The sequence below is a fragment of the Tetrao urogallus genome (genome assembly GCF_951394365.1).
Source record: "Tetrao urogallus genome assembly, chromosome: 4".
Lineage (NCBI taxonomy): Eukaryota > Metazoa > Chordata > Aves > Galliformes > Phasianidae > Tetrao > Tetrao urogallus.
In genome coordinates, this window is record NC_136817.1 from 9226728 (window position 1) to 9249380 (window position 22653).

The 22653-nt window shown below is 41.1% G+C and overlaps 1 protein-coding gene across 1 annotated transcript in view; it reads right to left on the reverse strand.

The window, feature by feature from the left end:
- Positions 1-10052: 10052 nt before the first annotated feature.
- SLC7A11 (solute carrier family 7 member 11) overlaps positions 10053-22653 on the reverse strand; it is a gene marked incomplete at both ends in the record, with an annotated part of 54602 nt that continues 42001 nt past the window's right edge. Inside the window, 6 exons of the mRNA XM_079534292.1 lie at positions 10053-10120; positions 14998-15175; positions 16875-17024; positions 19836-19932; positions 20426-20529; positions 21717-21840. Coding sequence (XP_079390418.1) covers positions 10053-10120; positions 14998-15175; positions 16875-17024; positions 19836-19932; positions 20426-20529; positions 21717-21840 — 721 coding nt within the window. The remainder of the gene's footprint in view (positions 10121-14997; positions 15176-16874; positions 17025-19835; positions 19933-20425; positions 20530-21716; positions 21841-22653) is intronic.

Sequence of the window (22653 nt, forward strand, 5' to 3'; positions counted from 1 at the left end):
CCTGATCCTCAATGCAGTCTGTCTCCCTACTGCTAACTTTCTTCTTTTCACTAGCCTCTTTAAATAAGCCAGCCTTTGCAACTGCCCTCCAGTAATGAGGCTCTTATTTCTTTTTTGAGATGCGCTTGGCTCTCCAGGGAGTTGAAATAATTATCCCCTACGGACAGAGGAGCACAAAAATGCACGTGACACTGGCAGCACTGATACATTCAGTTATGGGGTCAGTCTGTTGTTGCTCAGTACAAAAGGCCTCACAGCTGGCAAGTGTCCGGACAGCTTGCATTTGTCACAAACACCGATTTCTGGATGGGTCCCTAAAAGCCACCTTTTTTCTCCCAAGTCTTTATTTTCCCTGATTCAGCAGCACCCATGGGTGCAACCAGAGCAGAGGCCAGCAGCCCACAGCTTGCTCTAAACAACCATCTCCTCCACCCAGCCAGGAGAAACTATCACAGCCAAATTTCTTCCCAAGAGGCTGTGACTCTCTTAATTCCAGAGCGTTGTCCCCAGACCGTGGCAGCACAGCCCTCTCTCTCACAGTTCACCGCTGGCATCGAAAGAATTGCCTTTAGATGCTGAGACCACCTGTAATTCTGTATTCCCCCTCTCACACACGCTCATATACACACACCCATCCATTTTTATTAGAGGGAAAAGGTTTTATATAAGTCTGGAGGATTGGATGTTATTTTTAAAATGTTTGCAGTAGTGCCTCTGAAGCATCCATATTATCCAGCAAAAAGAGGAATTTAATGCAAAACCGTATTTCAGTCGCTCTCCCAACGCTGCCGCTTCCCTTACAGAAATTGTTTTATTGAATCTGGTTTTTTTTTAAAATGAATTTGGTATTCATGAAAGAACTCAGATTGATAGCTTGGAAAGCGGTGGCCAGATTTCCACATAGAGTCCACCCAGCAAAACCTGTGTCAGAGCCACTGCAAGGAATTCTTGAACAATGTCAGCTTATAGTGGGGGTCCGCTGGGTTTTTTGTTCCCAACCAGAAAGAAAGATTTCACCCACGTGCCCAGACTGATGCAAGGAAGCATTCCTAGACCTTACAGACCTATTCCCAGACCTGTTTTAAAGGCATGTCTCGGGTGTGTGCCTGTTGGGAGGCAGTGTAAATGCAGAGGTTGACCGATCGCCTGATCATACTGTGATTCATACAACTGATCCAACATCAAAAAGGTGATTTATGACCCAGCAGATCCAATCCTTTCATTCATCAGTTTACTAAGAAAGAAAGGAAATGGTCATATCTTAAGAGCAACGTTGAAAAATATGGTACAGATGAAGTACAAAACAGAATTTTTTCAGCCTTTGAGCACTGGAAAAGAACTACCCCAAACCTCTCACATTCTCAAAGTTTGCAGCAGCACTTATACGTATCCAAGAGCTGCTTTTGCACAAACTGACATGCACAGGCACTTTCCTGTGGGCAAAGACAGGTGCAGATTTGCATCAATAAATAATAATAATAAATAATAACCATAATGTCTGTGTTATGCTTTTCCAGCAGCTCTTTTTTTTTAATTTTTCCTTTCTCATTTCCATCTAGCTTTGATCCAAGTTCAAAACAACAAGCTGTCACTTCAGGCACGACTGCAGTGTTTGGCAAAAAGGTGCCAATAGGACACCCTACCCACAAAGATGTTTCCATTAACTATGCATAAGGAAAAGAGGATCCATCTTATCTTCACTCATTTGTAATAGGGAAAAGCTGATTCAGAGAGACTGTGAGCTCATTGCGGAGAGCTTGAAAGGAGCTCCTAATTATTATTCACTATTTTATGGATCACTGTTAAAAGTGTTAATTTCAATTATCTAAACGTTTTTCTGGCTTGTATGTCATTTGCAATAAAATTACCAGGGCCAGATTTACTGGTGTACACCATTTGCTGCGTGCAATTCCAACCTCAGGTTTATGGCTGCTTTGTGTTGCTGGAGCAGCACGCTGAGCTCTCTAATGATTCTGGCTTATTGCCTTTTCCCCACACATTCTGTATCAATTTATTATTCCATGGTGGATGGTTATATGCTTTCTGCAATTTACTTTAGAAATAGTATTAAAAATGAAGTTGACATGCATTAAATAATATTTTATTGATTTTCTTAAACACGCAACGCAGGAGTGCATCACTGCACAGCTTGCCCTAAACAATACATACATATGTATGTATATAAAACCACATGTGCGCTGTAAGAAGAAGCCAAATGAAAGGCATACGTGTTGAACATAAATACATCTCAAACGACATCTTGAAAACCATTGTGAGAAAAAGCATCATATTGCACCAGCCTGTCCTTCGTACGCTGGCACATTTGTGAGGTAAATGACACAATTTCACCACGGGCAGCATCTGAACAAGCCATGCGGCTCCTGGGGGAGGGGAAGCAGGAAGGGAGAGTAGCCCCAGTCTGCTTTCCTGCACCCTCTCCGTTCAGGGAGGTCGCTCCATTTCCGAGCCTATTTCAAGTGCAGACTTCGGAGCAGACATCCATTGCCGAGAGCCACAGAGCAACAAATCACACCTGGATGTGCAGGATTGGTTTCTTTCAGATGCTCCATTTGACAAAGGCCATTTTTTCTGAGGCAGGAAGAAGGGGAGTGTTTGAGTGACCATCTAACCTTATAATGATTTCATTTCTAAATGTAGCAACTCTGAGTGAGCGCAGAGATAGGCATTTTATTTCCCACATGTGTCTGTTTTAGATAAAGGCTTTACATTTCCATTTTGGGAAGGAATTTGAAAACAATTTCTGTTTAAAATATGGGTAGAAGAATAAAAATGGGTCAAGGTGGATTCAACACAAGAGATAATTATTAGCATGAGCTACAGCCTGGAGCATTTTAGAGTACACATACCGCTGGATAAATATGACACTGGTGCAGCACTGTATGCTATCTCCCCAGCTAGCACGCTTTTCATCATCCAGATGTCTTTGTATGATCTAAAGCAGAGCTGCATGGGACTTGCAATCAAATGCTGTGCTGTCAGAAAGGTGCGATCAATCATCTCTGCCAGGTTGACAGCACAGGATCTGATTTATCCTGCCTCTTTCTGACGCTGATTTTCATTATAAAATCAAAGGTAGCCAGAGTTTAGCATCGGTACAAACTGCTGGAGCTTTGTTCAGTAGTGAACTGTTATATGTGCAACGAGCACCAAATCTCCTGGCATTTAATGATTCATTTTAAATGTATCTGGCCCGTGAATTAGCAAACAGAGCTGTGAAATACTAACAGCAGCCAAAAGTAATTTATGAATATTGAATTGCATAGTGCAGTATGTCAAGCAAAAATACAGCAAGAGCTCCCTTGGAAGCTTTTTTGCCTGCTGCAGGTTTTTCGTAATCAGAACACAGAAAACCTGAAACACCCCCCTAAAAATGGTAAAAGGAAATTGTTAGTAAAGCACTTGGTAATTGAAGGTATGCAAGTAATACGCATGGATGGCTAACCACGGAATTCACCATTCTGCACACCATCACTCCATTTCTACAAACCTACCAGTACTCTCACAGAGTTTTCACAACCTGCAGCAGTGTTTGTCAGGTGCCCAGATCACTCAGGGCAGGCAGCCATGGCAGGGCATCCAATGGGGCACTGGAATATGTGGAGTCCATCGATATGGCTGCACCACAGGAGCTGGGTGCAATGTGCTCAGCTGCAAGGCCCTCCATTAGCAATCTGCAAGCAAAGCTGTAGGAGCCTGGCAGAACGGAGCTGCTGGGTGAGACTCGTGTGGCCACAGCTTACAATCGTTTCAGGTTTTAAAATTACTGTTATAGCCCGGAGAACTGGTTGTCTATGACATGACAGTTTTCAGATGAGGAAAAATATGAGGCTTAGAAAAAAAATTGAAAGTGCATGGGCAAGAATAGCACCCAGCTTAAAATTAAATACAGATGTCTCGAAAAGCTGGCCTGCAGAGGAGGCACTGAAAGGAAATAGTCTCAGTGAAAAGTTATTTGTAACCTTCAGCCATTCTAAATGCAGGAGAGAGCAGAGGGAAAATGCACAGAGGAATCATCTGCCTGAGTTCATATTTACTCCTCATTTCCTCCCAGAGCACACACGCTTACACAGCCCAGAGTACATCAGTCTTTGTGCAGTTTCCTGGGCATTTTAAAAGTAGCCATCTGCCTTAATCCAGAGGTCCAGCCCTGATAAATTTACGTGGTGTGATATACTGGTGCTGTGGAAGCTCAGGTTCTTGTGAAATCATCCAAATGTACAGGTCTACCTGCTGTGCTATGCATACTCATTGATGAGTATCCTTAGAAATCAGCTAGATATCATAATTAAGATAAGGCAACATTGCTAGCAGCAAATTATACATCTACTTTAGATCCAATTACACTGTAATGACTGAGTGGCAAGGAGATATTGGCAGCTAAAACAGTGTCAGATAGCTTTCTTGAGGCAGAGCCAATAGCAGGGGGTAAAATCAGAATGATATCCCGTAATATTTTAACCTCTTATAACAAACAGGGCGGGAAAAAAATGCCAAAATTCCTAGGTAACAACGTTAAAATGTTTTGAGTGGGAGCGGTGATTGTAAAAGTCAGCTTCTTCCTCAGGCTGAGGACTCCAGCTCCCCCCTGTCAGAGCAAGTCCTGGGCTCTGCCAAGCATTCATCTGCAGCCAACATGTGTTAGCTTCCAGAGCATCCTGCTGTGTGGAGAGGTGCACCCCGGAGGAGGGGAGGAGGTTCCCTCTCAGATGGAGGTCTGGGTGATTCCTGTGAGCAGGAAAAGGCCTGCAGGAAAGCTGAGCAGTGGGAATGTACTGTAGCTTGTGCTGTAGGAAAGAATAAGCTACGCAAGCATAAAACCCATCCTAGCCACAGTCCTTTAATAATTGTGTTGGATCATCAGCAACATAATATTTAGAAAATATCAAAGCTGTGGTTTAGATCACAATGCTGTAGGTATTCCTGTTGCAAGGAATTTAAAGAGAATCCAAACGCTCTCTTGATACAGTCAAGCCTTTGTTGATAAAGGTGTTTAATCCATTTGGGTCTTTGCACTTCAAGGAAAAGAGTATTTCAAAAGTTCCTTTGAACAGAAAAAAAGAAAGCCAGTGTAAACTGAATTGGTGTGTCAATTGTAGTCATGCTCTCCAGCAGTTCCTTTCAAAAGACAATAGCAAAAATCAAATTACACATGGACTGACATGTAAGGCAAAAAAAAAATACAGGCTTCTGAACACCATGAAGAAATCCAGCATCAGTTTGCCAAGTCCCAGCAAGTCAGCCGAAGGCATTTCATGCAAGGAGACCATCCTGAATTACTCCAGATTTGCCACCTCAGAAAACTGAATGAAACATAGGTCAGGGTGTCAGAAGGAGAAAAACACAATAGCAAGAGCTGCGAGGCTGCACAGAGAACAGATCCTGCGTGAGCACGGGGGAATCTGCACCCTCCCCTACTCACAGCAGCGAGCAGAAAGATCAACTGGTTTTCTAAGACCACAACTGACAAAATTCTGTCTGAATTCTAGAATTTGTCTGATGCTTGAAGCAAAACTTCTGGAGTTACTAAATGTTGTAGAAAGTCCTTTTGCATCTTGTATCAACACAATTAGCAACCTACCCTGCGGACAGGGTAACTTAATCTTTGTCTTTAGAATATTTGAAGTATTCTCAATTGAAAGTTGATTTTCCTCAGAAATGAAGAAGAATATACATTCAGCTGAAATATTAGAGCTGCTTCCAAAAGCATTTCCACAGAAAGCTGGGATATGAACTGGCTACGTAGTCAAAGACAGGTGAACTTCCTCCTGGAAAAGTTGCTTGGTTTGACTTTGATTCTAATTAGAAAGTCTGGAAAATGCAGCGTGTTCTAGTCAAATGAAACACCTATTGCAATTTGAATTGAAAAAGAAAGTAATTCTCAGTAGGAAATTGGGATACTCTATCAGTTGGCTTATGTTCTATGTGCTTTTAGTAACTGTTCATACTGGTTGCAGTAACTTCAGGGTCATCTCACTCTTGCTCAGCTTGCCTACACCTAGCCATCCCATCTCCTTCTTTAAGAACAGAACTGCAATTGACTCCGAAAATCATCTCATCTACTCTAAATACTTCTTTTAGAAACATTATCACTGAGATTGGAAAAGAACTGCGAGATCACCTCCTGGTCCAGCCATCCACCTACCACCAATGTTGCCCACTAACCCATGTTGCTAAGTGCCACACCTCCATGTTTCTTGAACACCTCCAGGGGTGGCGACTCCACCACGTCCCTCAGCTGCCCATTCCAGCACCTGACTGCTGTTTTGGAGAAGAAATTCTTCCTAATACCCAACCTGAATCTCCCGTGGTGCCATGTGGGGCCATTACCTCTCATCCTATTGCTGTTACCTGGGAGAATAGGCCAAGCCCCACCTGGCCACAGCCTCCTTTCAGGCACTTGTAGAGAGCAATAGGGTCACCCCTGAGCCTCCTCTCCTGCAGACTGAACAATCCCAGCTCCCTCAGCTACTTCCCATAACACTTGTGCTCCAGGCCCTTCGGCAGCTTTGTTGCCCTTCACTGAACAAGCTCCAAGGCTTTCACGTCTTTCTTGTAGTGAGGGGCCCATGGGATGCATCTTAGGTCTTAGCACAGGACATATCACGACCTGTGGCAGCTCAGTTTTCTCAAGTTTGTCTCTCCCAAAGCCAGCATGGCCCTTAATTTATTATGATCAGATGCATATTTAAATTAAATCAGATTAAATCCTTTTGTTAGGGTGCGTTAGCATTAAAAGGCAACATTTAACATGCACAAATGAGAATAAAAATAAGCAACAGTATCTGTATAAAGCGAAAAATGCACCAAAATCTCAATAAAAGACACGAAAGTTGCTTCGCAAACACCTCTAGGAGATATTAGATGTGGGAGAAGTTTATAAAAATGTTTTGGTACCTGCCCAATAGCCTCTTGAAAGACAAGGCAGGTTCCAGTGTGGGACACAGTGCTTATAGCAGGCGGGGAAGGAGGGCACATTGCACCCACCCAGTGCTGTGGGCAGGCTGCAGGGGCCAGAGCAGGCACTGCTGGTGTGATGATGCCTCAGGCCACACAGCAGGCTGGATCAGGGGGAGGCAAAGTTAGGTCAGGATTTCTGAGGCTTCAAATGCTGACCCGCTTCTCTCAGAGATGTACTAAATCTCAGATGTATTCTCTATGTGCATCAAGTGTTCATTTCTGCTGCCTTTGGTGAGATTTCTGCCGACACCCCGGAAAAACAGTAAGTTCAAAGGAAAAAAAAAAAAAAAGAGCAGCACCCACCTAAAAAACAAAGAAAGAAGCTGTCTGACAGAGCCCAGCGGACTAATAGTTGTAAGGGCAAGAAAAAGCAGCAAAACATTTCAGGATCTTGAAATTCTTCACAGAGCACTCTCACTGGCATGATCTCTAATATGAAAAACGTATATACAATATATCTATTATCCTAGAAGAACTTCCTTTATGAGACTGAAGAGAATACTTTCAAAAGTCTTAAAAAATAACTCCCCATCTTTAAAATATATATATAGTTACCAAATTTCTCTCCTTTTTGGATGATATGCATCATTTCCACGTATAATACAAGTCCTTAACACTGACTTTTATAACACAGTGGAAATCTGATTAGAACACTGTGTGGGTGTGGCGATTGTGAATGCTAAGGAAACTAAAAGAGAAATCAGACTCAATAGGCATTTTCAAAAAACTTTGTTTTTTTATTTTGCAAGTAACATTTTTTTCTCCCAAAATATACATCTTCACAAACAATGAGTCAAAGGAGCTCTCTCAGGACAAATGAAGCCCTTACATGAACAGAAAATACAGCAAAATACAGTCATTGGGTCAGACTTCAGAAACATTGCTAAACTTTGAAGTCCATGACGGCAAAAACAACAGAAATAAAGTAACGTTCAGTTACCCCTGCAGAGCCATTTATTTCTACAAATTAACACTGGCTACGTCTAAATTTTCAAGTAATGCGGCACAATAGGAGCGAATGCACGGAGTCGAACAGCTGATGTGGAAGACCCGCTGCCCACAGTATCAGTGTGGAGGAGGCTTTGCTCTGGTGGGATTCCACAAACAAGGAGTGTGATAGGCCTGCTCCCGGAGGGCAAAAAGCCTTTAGTTCCATGAGAAATGAATGGAAATGGTGTAAGCCTAAGGTGCTCCATGCTGACGCAGGCCAAAACGTGGGGGACTGGGATGGGGCAGGAGACAGCCTCAAAAGCACACTTCTGCCCCGTGTGTAAATACCAGCTAAACGCACGCGCTGTCAGCACAAAAATCTAGCTCAAAATGTTTGCCTAAAAGAAGTTTCAAATAACACTTTAAGTTACCGTAAACAGCAAATATTTAAAGTTAAAAAAGCTTGGAGAATGCTCTCTCTCTTAAATTACCACTCTTCTAGATCATCAGTTACTCCCATTTCCCTACTTCTATGAAATTCCGCTACAGAAATACAAGAAAGAAAAACATTTAGGAATTTTAAGATATTTTACTGTACACCTTTAAAATGGTAAATATTCTGGATATATACAACACATGTACAAAATACAGTCTCCCTTTACTGTAGTGGTCTGGCCATTAGTTGTGCTTTCCTCCCTATTTAGGAAGTCTAATGTTGCTTAGTTCCATAAAAGCTTTCATGAAACGTACAATTTGCTAATAGCAAACAGCTCAGAAAGTAGTGCATTCAGTATTTAAGCATTATATTCTTAACAGAGCGCTAACAAACCTCAGTCTTAAGGTTGAGTAGTCTCTGATTAATTGTATAAAACTGAATTTTTAAGCATTAAAAAAATTCCTTATCTCCTTTTTTTTTTTTAAAGGGCAAAATTTCAGCTCATATTTGAGCCAGCTTTCAGATCAAACATCATTCTGAAGGTGAAACTTCAATTTGGTTTGATTTTATCAGTTTTGATAGCTTTTCTCTGTTTCAGCTGAGATAAAACCAGGAAGAAGATGGCAGAGCACCTGTTCCCTGGGTGTTTCAAAGCCCGATTAATTGGAGTGTGCTTGAATAAAAAACCCACAGATTAGGTGTGTTCCCAACTCAAATCAGCCAATCTGTTGTAGCTTGCCTTACACCTTACTCATAAAACAGTACTGCATTTATTGCCGTGTCTATACAAAATTCCCGCGGATTATAAAACCAGTGACCATTATTCATTTGCTGACCACAAGTAATTATCTAAAACTCTAAAATCCTGTTTGCCTGACTGATAAATGGACATTTGTATGCTTCCAGATAGAAAATATTCATATAACAACGGAGATCGGATTCAAATACCGATCTGAAGGTTATTACTCTGTTGCTGTATTTCCCATACACACAGAAAAGAAATGTTGGCAAAAAATAGTCATAATTTCTTGACTGGTAGAAACTTGAACATGTATAAAATTACTGCCCTTAGGCTAAAATCTACCTGTCCCGCTGGTAGAAATACTAATTCTCAGAAGATGCTTTTATGTGTTATGTTATACCTTGATCTCACCACCACAAACGCAGTAGAAACCACTGTATTTCTGCATCAATGCACTGGTGCTCCAAGCAAGACATAAGTAAACGAGGGTTGCCGAACAGAGGGAGAGGAAGAACGTTATTAAGTGATACTCAGCAGCTTTATCTGCCCCTTTCCCTAGTCAGAGTAGGTTCTTCAGGACAGCAAGTAGGATACGTTCATCACAGTACACCTGACTATTACTTACACAATGCTTAAACTTATTTTCAGTGACAATGCAACAAAAATCCTTGTTTGAAGAATCTATGTTTCATTAAAACACAACACTAACAAAAAATAGTTAAAGAGTCCTTATGGCATAAATTCTTGCTCCCTACGTATAAACCAAACACATTAAAAAAAAAAAATAAATTGCAACATAAAATCATAAAATACAGTTCTGGCAACTGACGCACTCAGTATCCATCTCAGCTGTGATTTGTTCCTCCAATTTGCAGAGCACTAGGAGGAGGAAGACATCTCCGCACGCTCTTCCTCAGGTTGAAATGAAACATCAAGCCAAAGGCTGCGTTTTTGGGTAGATGCAGATCATGATTTCTGGTCCTCCTCTGATGGGACAACTTCCAAGAGGATTTGCAATGCTTCAGTTCCAGTGTCTGCAAAAATAAAAGCATACGTGTGGGAGATTTTTGGGGTGGATGGAGAAGGAAGAAGCAGACAGGAAAACTATCTCATCTGCTACACAACCTGCTTGCAGATAGTGTTCACGAGTTACATACACCTGATGCACATAGCATTTAAATGCCTGGCTTTTTTTTTTTTTTTTTTTCTTTTTAACTCTGTGTTCTTTGCCTCTCATCCAATGATTTTCACATAAAATAACAACAGAAAGGTACATAGGTATAAACCTGTTCAATGAAGGTATGCATGCTTTTAAGGACTACTGTAAAACACGGCTCTCTCTCCACAATTGCTTAGTTTTAACACAGTCATAATGTTAAAATAAAACTCTGGAGGGGTTCAAACAAGTTAATTCGGCTGTGCCAAGCTCTGCCTAACCAAAAAAGGAAACAAAACAAAGAAACTACGGAAGAAAGAAAATGATTATAATGCTTCATAGATCTAAGGATGTCACATGTATAAAGAAACTTTACATTCTTTGTCACTGTGGACATATTTCCATCCTGTGTATTTAGAGATTTCCACTTAGAGAGATGATTCATAAGTGGCACAGTTCATTTATAAACTGAAGAGTAAGAGAACATTCTTTTACCACTTCTTTTATTATTTTTTTTTTTTCCATTTTCAGCAACACATTTTCAGCTAGAAGGATTTATTGTGAAAGAAAGTTTCTGTTTCCCTATCTAGTACTGTGTGTCAGCATCTACACCAGTGCAGAGTGAGAAGGGTAAAGCAGTGCAGCTCTCAGAAGACACGAATCAGAACTGCTTCCCTGCTTTGCTGTCTAACAGCCTCTGCCATCTTCTGCTCTTCCCTCTGGAGGTCAGCAGCACAGCGCATAGCCAGCTTGCCCTCAGACTGCACACTGATGGAGTCAGAGAGGCTGAGCTTCAGCAGGGACTGGCATTTTCTTCCATCTCCCTCCCTTCCAGCAGCAGGGACTTCAGATCTTAGGCTGTGCGGATCTGAGGTGAAGGGCAGGAGGACGGCCAGCAGTGGGAAGCCAACAGGGGTTTGCCCTGGCTGGCCCACTCCTTCCAGGCTTGAAGATGAGCAAAGGAGCAAGAAGAAAGAGACTTGCTGTCAAGCTGAGCTGAGGTGTAACTGTTCTTGGAGAAAGAGCACAGCAGCAGAGAGAGAGCCAAGGCACCTCAAGAGCTGTCTGGGACATCAATATCCTGTTAGACTAACCATGCCCAGCCACCTGCAGCCAGGCCCTACCCTCCCTGTAGTGGGAGGCAGCCACCCTTCTTCCACCTCCATGCTGGAGCAGCAAATGGAGGAGCAATCACACAAGCATGGGAGAGAGGGGGTTGAGTTGCTTGTTTGGCTGCTTTTGTTTGCAATATACACAAGGTAAGACAGAGTAGGAACTTTTCATTCTGTCATCAGTCAGTATTTATATTGTCAGCTTTAAGCAGGACCTGGATTTACAACCACCTTTCCATTTGTAACGAGACAAAGTATCATCAGTAAAGACGCCTCTTGTTTCTACTTTCAACCCTAATTTCCCATTTCAAGTGTAGAAGTCACTGTGAATAAGGCCCAACAACCTCTACCAAAAAAAGCCCTGAGCTGGTAGCTCTATGAGTACCACATAGAGCTTGGAAGAGTAAACAAACAGTAATTTTCTGCATATTTATAAGACTGGACGTAAAATCTACAGGAACATACACTGAGGAAATTTTCTGAGGATCACAAAATCATCGTGCTCAAAAAAGAGAAGAGCAAACAATATATTATGCTGTGTCCTGAGTGAGGAAGCATCATCCTCTGGTGTTTCTAAATAACCCTCAAGGAGACATTTTGTTATATAAACAGAAAATCTCTCTTCTAGTGTGGGCTCAGGGTATGACTTCCCAATTCAATCCATTCTAGAGAAATAAAGCATGAATCTACTGTTGGGTTATCAACTGAGAAGTCCCTCTGGAAGATGCCTGGTGCTGGTGCCACATCTTTTTACACATTCATCTGCTTCAAAGGATTTGCTTGACTTGACTTTTTTTTCATTTTTACATTAGCTGTACAAAAAGCAGGCAAGCAGAGGTCAAATGAAGCCTGTACTAGCTGAAAATGATTTGTCCCAGCCATTTGGTGCTATAGCAAAATTCCTTTGGAAAAGAACAAAATGTTATTCTCACTGCAAAATACCACCCAGACCCTATTAACCTCTCCAACTGTGAAGTAATCTTTTGTTCAATACAGTAATTTGGTAAAAAGAATGGGCAATGTAAATGCCATTAAGGACAGTCAAAATGCGCTCATCCAAAGAACAAAGACATTCAGTCTTGGTGGGCATTTCTTGGGTAACGCGACTCATCTTCAGGCTGGGCATTTGAACTCACTACTCCTGGCTGTTCAATATCCCTCTCCTCTGATCATTACAAAATCTATACTTAATATACAGACCAATCTTACGTGAGGCTGGTTTGTACCTGTGGGATCTTGCAGCACATTCCAAGGCGTGTCTGGAGAGATGAACAAGTGACATTCACAACACAGTGACTGCAAATGGGCAGAGAGGGACCCACGCTACCTGCACACTGGGCTCAGCCTTGCCAGCAGGACACCGTGCTCAGACCAACCAGCTCTGACCCGCAGCAGTACTGCTCGCAGTGCTCCGTTCAAGTCTAAGTCCACTAGATCTATTGCATTTCCCTTCTGCCTGGAAAAATCAGTTATCTTCTCAAAGACAGCTAGCCAGCTCATCTGGCAAAGATCTGCCTTTGGTGAATCGCAATCAATTTTTTCACAGTGTCCACTTACACGGGGCCCAGAATTACTCTTTCATGCCTAAGCTCTTCTAATGCATATGGTTTGAAGCAAGAATAACAATCTCTCAGCTGTGCCACGACTACTCCTTCCTGTATCTTGCAGAGGTACCTTAAGTGAATTCATCCTCACCCAGTGGCTTTGAAAAACACTCTCAGGCTATACAGAGGAGCACTCTTAGCTTTTACAAAGTCATGCCAGTTTAATAATGACCCCGTGCTGAATGTTTATTGCTTACTCTGAGAGGTAAAAAAAAATCTTTATGTTTAACAAGTAAATCACCTCTCCACCTAAAAACTGTCAACATCACTTTTCCATCATTACTGTTGTTATTTTGGGAATAATAATTGCAGAGCAAACAAGCTGTTTCACCCACTGTCTGGCACCCACTGCTCTCCCCCCTGAGCCAGCACGCTGTGTCCACATACATTACACAGGCACTCAGCCTGCTTTCTAGGAGGAGAATTTTGTGTTATCTGAAAAGCTAGAAGATTTACCTTCATTGTCACAGCTGGCAGAATGAGCTCCACATACACCCAGACTACCTTAAAGAGAACATTTTTTCTCTCATGCAAGTAATGCGGTTCAATACTGGCATCCTGTGGCCAGAGATTCAAGTGACTGTATTCCAAAACCTCTGAGTCTTCACAGAAAATACAAAAAATCTCCAGGGTATGATAAGGGAAAATCTCCAAGTCCCTAAATATCTATTTGTCTGAGAAATTACAAACAGAGAAACAACTATTTAATGGAATGTCTTTTTGCATGCAATTATTTTCATCTGCACTGGAATTTTCTACTCAATCCCAGGGTATTTCATGTAATTTACAACTTCCCTGATATAAAATTAAGTAGACCAGAAACCGATAGCCTTAAACTCGAACCTTTTTAATGTAAATATTTTCTGCTCTGTTGTCTATGGATTTCCCAGAATGAATTGAAAAATTCATAGATTTTACAAAAGATGAGATATAAATACAGAGACTTAATTTTTATCATCTATAAATAATGTAAAAATACATATAATAGCTTACAGTGTAATACATATAAGTACTGAGATGCTCTTTTTGTGAGCTTTTCATTTTAAAGCGTCCTTTACTAGTGCAGCACAAAAGACAACACAGATTTTGAGTTCACCACCTATATTATAGGACAGTATACACAGCTTTAGTATATACACTAAAACTATTTGTAGCTGAAATTTTTCAGGGGTTGAGCTTTTTGTTTTGCGGAAGAGATTTTCTTTTAGTGTCACTTCTCCCATCTCGAGTACTTTGCCTCTGTTCTTAATTCCTTTTTTGAATATTACCTGCATTTTGCTAACTTCCTCTCATGTTCAGTGAGAAAAAAAAGAAAGTAATAGATGACAATGATCTCTTTCTAGTAGAAATGCTCCAAATAACCCTTCTCAAGCATATCCGAACTTTCACAAATGCCTTTATAAACATTCAGAAATGGCATAAAAATGATTCTCTGTGTATTTTACATGTCACTCAGGAAGTTGTTTGTCACAAAGCACAGAAAACGCTTCCACAGAGGTGTGTCAGGTTTGGTTTATTTTCCCCTCCTTTGGTTGGAAGCCATCCTCAAGGACAATACACACCCCCACCAAACCTAACCAAGCCTTTCCCATTTTCACACATTCCTCTGTGGTACACAGACATGCAGTGCCAACAGTGAGTACCAAGCACATCCTGTCATCACAACTGTGACATTTAAGTTTCCAAACCAATTCTGCCACGAGTGAAATACTGTCTCTAACAGTGTAGAAGAGAGGGAGACTGGATTTAAAAGGAATCACATGGTTGTAAGGACAAGGAGGGCAAAAGGAAGCAGGAAGAGAGGCAGGCAGGCATTTGAAGTCACTCTCTTTGGCTGAAGAATAAGCTCGCTGTAAGCATCTCTTTTAGCTAGTTGACATTGACTGTAAGCAATGCTACAGCATACTCCACAAAGAAACTTGCATTGTCACGCCCGGAGCAGAGCAGCCGAGGGAATCGATAGCAAGGATTTCACAACACCCGGAGCCCTGAGAAATTTCTGGAGTCGGATCAAGGAGGGGGGCCCCCTGGGGACTTACCTAAGAGCTTTCTGAACCACTTTGGTTTCTTGTCCCAGACAATAAAGAGGTAGTAGGCAGGAACTCCAGTCAGGGTTATTGCGAATCCAATCCCTGTATTGACTGGATCGGAGTAAAGTGACAGTGCAACCATGAAGAGGCAGGTGAAGGAAAACAATGCTGGAATAAATAGAGGCACCTGGAACACAACCACACAAAGAATCATTACTTGGCACTGACCTTGCTGTTGAATGATAATGGTATTTAATGTTCCATGAAATGTAAACCAGATAAAACTCAGCAGTACAGGATAGTCCTGGAGAAATGCAGGTCTTTAGAAGAGGTGCACAAAATGCCAGTGACTGCAGGAACCAAGCTAAGCCAAGTGCTGCGCAGTAAGCACCACACAAGTCTTTTAATTACTCACTAAAACACTAGAGTGTTTTACGCCCTTTAAAATGTAAGGGCTGTAAATATGTTACATTACAAAATTCCTTTCTCTAATCCTCCAGTAGATAAGTAAGCAGCACTAACTGCAGTAAAGATTTCCTCTTTGATAATTACCTATTAGAAAACATTTTAAAACACAACACGGAGCTTAAGCCACCTTTTAAAACTATTAAGAAGATATTGATTTTCTTCCTTAGGTAAAAATCAACATCTGGCACGAAGAGAGCAAATTAAACACCCACTTGACAACTGATAAAGATATTTGATACCATTATGCAACTGATAGCTTCTGGAAAAGCAGTTTTCTGACAATATGACTGATAGCATTATCAGTGTCACTGTTGAAAGGATAAAAAAAATATAATAGCAATATCAAATTAATTCTCACAATTTTAAAGAATGCCACCACAGTCACTGTTACCACCTCCCTTCGCCATAGCTTGTGAAATGTTTGGTGTAATGGAGAATTGGAGAATTCCTTGGAAACTATTTTCTTCCTTTCATGCCTTGAAACATTACTGTTTCTCTTTTCTGCACTGCCAAAGCATTTTTTTTAATTCAAGCAAAATAGGCTGTGCTGTTGAACTTCTTATTTGCTGTTATGCCTGCGAGAAAGCAACTGCACATTCTGAGTTCTTCATAAAATAGATTTCTTAGGAATACATAAATAGGGCTAGAATCCTCCACATTTTTCATCATGTTACCTTTCCATACACATAATGGGAAAACTGACTCTGTAAGATGTTACACAAAGCAAGATCAGCAACAGAACTAAGTTCAAAGTAACTATAGTTCAGTGGGCCAAACTATTGCTATTTTCTTCTGGTTTCACAGTAACAGTGCCTGCAAACCACTCGCGAGTTCCAAATATCATAATAATATCACTACTAACTTATTTGCACATCATATTCGGTATAATTTATTTTGAATAGACGATGAAATATAAATTGAAATTTAATGCTCATACCTGGCATGAATTTCGGTGGAATAATTATTCAAACCTTTAAGAAAATACAGAATTAATTGAGGACTAGATGACTAGCCCCAGTATTTGGAGTTTGAAGCTTATGAAACTACACCAGACTGGAGGTATTTTCACACAACTTGGCAGAGCATCAATACCTTAGCTTGCCTCACACCGCCTCAACACGACAGGCAAAACTGAGCAAACACCTTGCCTTTTGCACAGCAAGCTCAATCTCTCCCCTACAGCCACCAGGGAATTAATAAAAATTGTCTTTCAGAAGGGAGCTCAGCCAGGATAACACTGGAGAACTTGAAGGAAAACACGAGGAGACTCTTCAATGTAAAAGACTATTTTCTATTAACTCCCGTTTTCTCTCAAAGTAGCCGAACTTTTCACATCAGCAAATGCTGCTCTGCTATCTGACTAGACAATAGATACAAGGGAGAAAAATTCATGTAGAACAGCATAGAAGGAAGGTTACCTTGAAAGGACGAGGCATATCAGGACGTTTATATCTGAGATAAATCAAGCCAGCAACTACCAGTCCAATAAAAAGCCACCTGGCAAAACTGAGGAAATTCAGGAGGCTGTAGAGATCCCCACTGAATAACATTATCATTGTGAGAGGGTGCTGCAAAAGAAATTAAGAGCGTAAGAGGCTTTTAATGGTCTGATTTCTGTTATTTTACAGCCAAATCCATCGCCATGGAGAGAAGCAACAGTCTTGTCCAGAGATACATGAGGGCCACAGCCTTCGAGCCTGCCAGCTCATGCAACCAGATGTTTGATAAGTGTCTACCAGTCCCCTGGGATCATGTTTAATCAACACTGCCTATCCTGGCTGACCGCATGTGAGCCATACACACCTGTCCCCAGTGACCCAGAAAAATACACAGGCACCACAACACACGTGCACCCTGTGCTTTGTTCTCACAGGACCTGCCCACCACTCCTCTGCTCGCTCATGACAAAGGAAGCATGTTAGAGGTTGGCTGCACACCATGGGATGCTGGCTGGGTGCACCAGGCTGACACCAGCTTGTATTAGCAGCATGCCCTGTAGGCTTGAGGGGTGTAGACTTACTGCACATTGGAAATGCAAACATTTCTAAGCAGAGATAAGCCATTAGCTGTCACTCAAGAGGCTGCTGAACCAAGCAAAAAGGGAAAAAAACAGTAAAATAAATACATTTCTTCATTAAATAGGTCTTTTGAGTAATGTTTGTGAGATGGCTGAAAGCTTATGCACAAACCAGAGTGCTGTACCTGGGGTTGGATGATTAGTGTAGGCTACAGGGATCTGCTTCAGCATTATCTCTGGACAAAAGCAGAATATCTGTAGCTTGGACCAACTATAAAGGGTAGTCCACACTTTCCACATGAGAGACTCTATACCTGCAATGACACAGCCCTTGCATTTGGGGATGAAGACACTCACAAGCATCACTATTGTGCAACTCTTCAGAAAAAGAGAATGTCCTAGTGTCGACAGTCCCTCTAGGTTTATAACAAGGCAACAGGTGAAATGCAGCTCCCTAAAGATTTAACTGGGCTAAATCTTTGCATAAAGAACATTTGCATTAGAGATCTAGAGTCACAGTCTCTATTTTTTTTTTTTTTTTTTTTTTTTAAGCAGTGAGGACAGCGTGGATTTGAATCAGAAGGATCAATACTTCAAATATGGGTATCTGGCTTCCAAACTCTAATGACTTACAAAGCACTTGGCTCTTTACTCATGGATATTAAGCAAACTTCTCTGTTAAGGTCAAAGGAAACTTTTCCACTGAATTATACTGGGTCAGAAGTCTTCTATACAGACTCAGTCCCGAGAAGAGATCTCAGTTATGGGAGTGATACTGCAACAAAGGGACACAGCCAGTGAAAGAGAGCTACGAGAAACAAAACTATACGGAATGGTTTCTTGGAATTGTTACAGACACATCCATCAGGAGACAGGAAATACGCAATTTTCTTAATTCCTAAATGTTTGTTTTTTGTTTTCTTTTTCAGGCCTTAAACACTGATCATGCTCATTTTCTCAGTTTCTCCTCAAGATCCATTCTCTTTTGTATAGCATGTAGAGCTTGAAAGGAGAAACAAAAGAAGAAAATGCTAAAATGCAGACTACTGATGCAGAATATATCCTGCAACTCCTCTGCTTGCACTGAGGTAAGAAAAACATAATCCTTGAATGAAAACCATCTTCATATGAAACTGACTTTTTATAAAGGGGATCAATGCGCTAGTAATGGGACCAGACGCAACAGAAGTAAACATTTTTCAGGGTAAAAAAATAAGTCTATCTATATATATGAATATTTTAGTTTATTTAGGGCATTTCATTCCACAGAAAAAGTAAATGCAATCCACCTGATGATTATGAATATTTCAGCCCAAAGAAATACACGCAAAGTGAACATTTAATTAAAATGAATTCCCTTAAAACTTTTCACCATAATTATTCTGTCTAGTTTTACAGACTTAGATGCCTACAGATGCATGGGCATATATAAGATTCAATACTTCAGCTAGCACTTCAAAAGTGAGCTCAGAGGCATGTCTAGCAAAAAAACTGATTTAAATTCCACTACTAGCAACTGATCTTGCTTGTGTAGACTTATACGTACACACATCTCCTGCTGTAGTTAGAACTCGCCCAGATGCAGAGGTCTGTCCAAACACATTACAGTCATGGGTCCCAAAAGAGTGGCTGAACACCCACAGCTATGAAAAAGTCTGCAAGTTAAGTGGAAATCTACTTGGCACTAAGCAAATTGGTGTGAAGTTTGTATTTTGACATTTTGTCCTAACATTTCACTACACAAATTAGCCTGCAATGCAAACATATGGCCAACATTTTCCTCTGCCTCTATGCTAGAACACAGCAATAGGATTTCCACTATAATACTGGGGCTTCTCTTCAGACGATTCACAGACTATTGCCCAGGCACACATACTCTCATTTTTTAATCACCGCTGCACCACACTGCTGAGGGTTCGCTTTCCATTATCGTAGTGCATAACTGTTTGCATTGTTCACTGTAAGGTGGTATAATGAGCTTTTAGGGTGCCCCCAGACACCACTGCTTAGCTGCGCTTTCAGTTAAATGAAGAGCTTTTTTTGTTTGTTTAACAAGAATTTGTCTCTCTGAAAGTGAGCAAGCCCATCTCTAGCACATCCTTAGAAAAAAAAAGGGCAGTAAGACATGAATTTGGTTCCAGGGATAGGCAGTCAGGCGCTACCAACAAGATAGCAAGGAGGAGATGATAGGACAAGAACAACTCCCAGATCTCATTCTTCTCTTTACTGTCGTCCGCCCTGCCCAAAGCCCGCATATACATCAATAAATGAGACTCAAGCAGTGCCCAAATTCTGTTTGAATCCTCCAGAGCAAGCCCATAATATGAATTCTTGTGCAGGAACATTTGTTTGTATGATTTACCAAAACAATGACAGCTGGCAGAGGAGTGTGCTTGCGGACATGAATCATGGAGAGAATTTCCGGAAGGTGACCCTCACGGGAGGCAACGAAGAACATCCTGGTGGGAAATAAATGTGGACAGACTTTAAATGTGCTCATTACTGTGACAAGGCAAAGCAGCTCATGAAAATCACACAACACAGCAGCACTTCTTAGGCTCGTTTGAGGTGCTCAGAATGAAAAGAGTAGCAGGAGAGGCCCATAAGCAAAAATCAAAGTAATCTCTGTTTGTGTCCCCCCCATTATCTTATACTATGATCGGTGTTTAGAAGTAGTTAGTGTTTTCCCTCCAATTTACCTCCTTCACATGAAACAAAACAGCCATTAATGAAATGCTACACTCAAAGGGATCCGTTTCCTAACTGTTCAAAGGGTTTTAGCAATGATACTAAACTCAACAGGAGAAAAGTGAAGGCAGAAAAACAACACTTTATAAACTTTTCAGTCATTTTCAATTTGCTACGAGAGGAATAAAGCCTTTTCTTCATTCTACTTGCTTTCTTATTTTCAATATATGCCTTTCACTTCCAGTAATATTAACATATACTTACCTGGAGACTGCAAAAATGCCACCATTCATAGATCCAAAGCAGGAGAGAGCAACAAACACTGGTACAGCTAAAGAAAAGCTTCCCATCAATCGTTCAGCAAACGTCTGTTGGAGGAGAGAAAAACACACCATGACTTTTCCCTCAGAAAACATGAAAGCAATTTTACTTTATTAACAAATTATTAATAAGCATTAAAATTTCATTTAAAACCCTCTTTGCTTCCCTCACTGAAACACGTGCCGTGCATTTGTGATTCCTCCCTCTCCAACACAAGACTGCTGCAGATGAGGTCTTCCACTCTTACTTCTGACTGTCCCTGGCAGGGCTCCAGCTGAGGCAGAGCTGTCGAGGTGGAATCAGGCCTTGACTTTGCCTCCAAAAAGACTCACTCTGAACAGTTCAGATTCTGATCTGCATAGCTGGTATTTCTTTCCACAGCCTTTATTTTCTTTAGCTGATTCTACTCAACACTGCATTCCACCCGGTCACACTTTGTTGTTCAAGGTCACTGAAAGAGCCTGAAAGTATCTGGGGAACAACAGGAGACCTGCACAATTTTCTGGAGATCTGCAAAACGTTGGGTTTTTTTTGTTTTTTTTGTTTTTTTTTTTTTTCCCCTAAATCTCCCAGGAACTACTGAATTGGCCATTTTTTAAATGACACATCAATTGAAAAAGTCACAGGCTGTGTCACTACTGCAAAGTAAATGGAAATTTTTATTTCCTCATCGCGAGTCCAATATCATATATAAAAATCAGTGTCATCACCACAATTCAACAAGACCAATCACAGCAGTATTTCCAAGCCAGGTACCTTGCAGCTCCTTTCCAAATAAGTTCCAGTATTCACAGCACCCCCCTTACTAAGTAGCCACGATACACGATGTGCAGAGACTGCGTTACTGCTTCCTGCTACACAAAATAGGCTGGACCCCCCACTTTCTTTTCAAGCATCTGTATTTTCTGCTTCCAAGGGGTTCAACCCATGATTTAGTAAAATATTTTAGAGTTAAGTACGTACTGGACAATTCAAGTCCTATTGACCTTGTTACATCAAGTAAAAAGACATGGTCTAACGTTATTATTACGTATGCTGTGACATTAAATGCAATCCCACTCAACAGACAAAAATCAAAGTTTGCCTGGTTGCTACTCTCCTGTGTAACAGAGGAACCATACAAAGCATGATTGCTATGTGTCCCACCCAACCTTTTTCCCCTTGGAAATAAGAATATATGGACAAACACAACTGCAGCAGAGATATAGCTTTGTATCTTTCTTCTGTAACTTACCACTGCTACAGCTTTTGAAAGCAGCAATTCCCCAGCACTGATTGTAGTGAAATAAGCCACGTTTGTTAACACATAGCCAACTGTGACGATTGTCATTGAAATGCATATTGCGAGGGGTATGTTTCTGAAATACATAAGGTAGCTCATTATTTTGCAATCTGGTTACTGTGTCCTGAACATGAAACAGAAAAAAACATAAGAAGCAGCCACTAATGATTTTGAGTGCATTTTTGGTGATCCTGCAGTACCATAATTAGAAACTACCAGTGAAAATCACACATCCAAACAAAACCTCTAAACAAAGTAAATAGTTTCATAACAAAGAGGTGGGACACCTTTCTGAGGGAGGAATCCTTTGGGGATCCCAAAAAGTCATGGGGAGTTCCATATCTCCCATACAAGACTCATGGCACATTTTCATGTCAGACTGAGCCCAATAGTAAAGCAGCAAGTCTTAATGCTGGAGCCAGCTATAGCATGGATGACATGGACAGGGTGACGCAGCACTTTGCCTGTCAAGACGGCAATTGCAGTGCCATTTCCAACAGGTGCTCAAGGTGGGCATTACTTTCCAAACCTGGCAACGCACTTGGGGGTGGTTTGATACCTTCCCCTGCATGCCAAGACATTTAGCAGATCTGCCCTCACCTCTCCATGCAGTTCTTCCCCTGCACCCCTCACACACCTCTGTTCTCCCCATCATTTTTTCAGGGATACGTGAGAGTAGAGTGAGGTACACAAATAGGAATGGCACAAATTGGTATTGATCAGCACAAAACCTCTGACATTTTAGCAAAAAAAAACAAAAACAAAACAATCAACCAGTAACACAAATAATAAATTCAAGCCAGTACAGAGTACATCCTCCCATTCAGCAAAATAGACAAGCAGAAATATTTCTGTTTTAAAGAAGAAAAATAGAAGCCTGAGCAAGGTA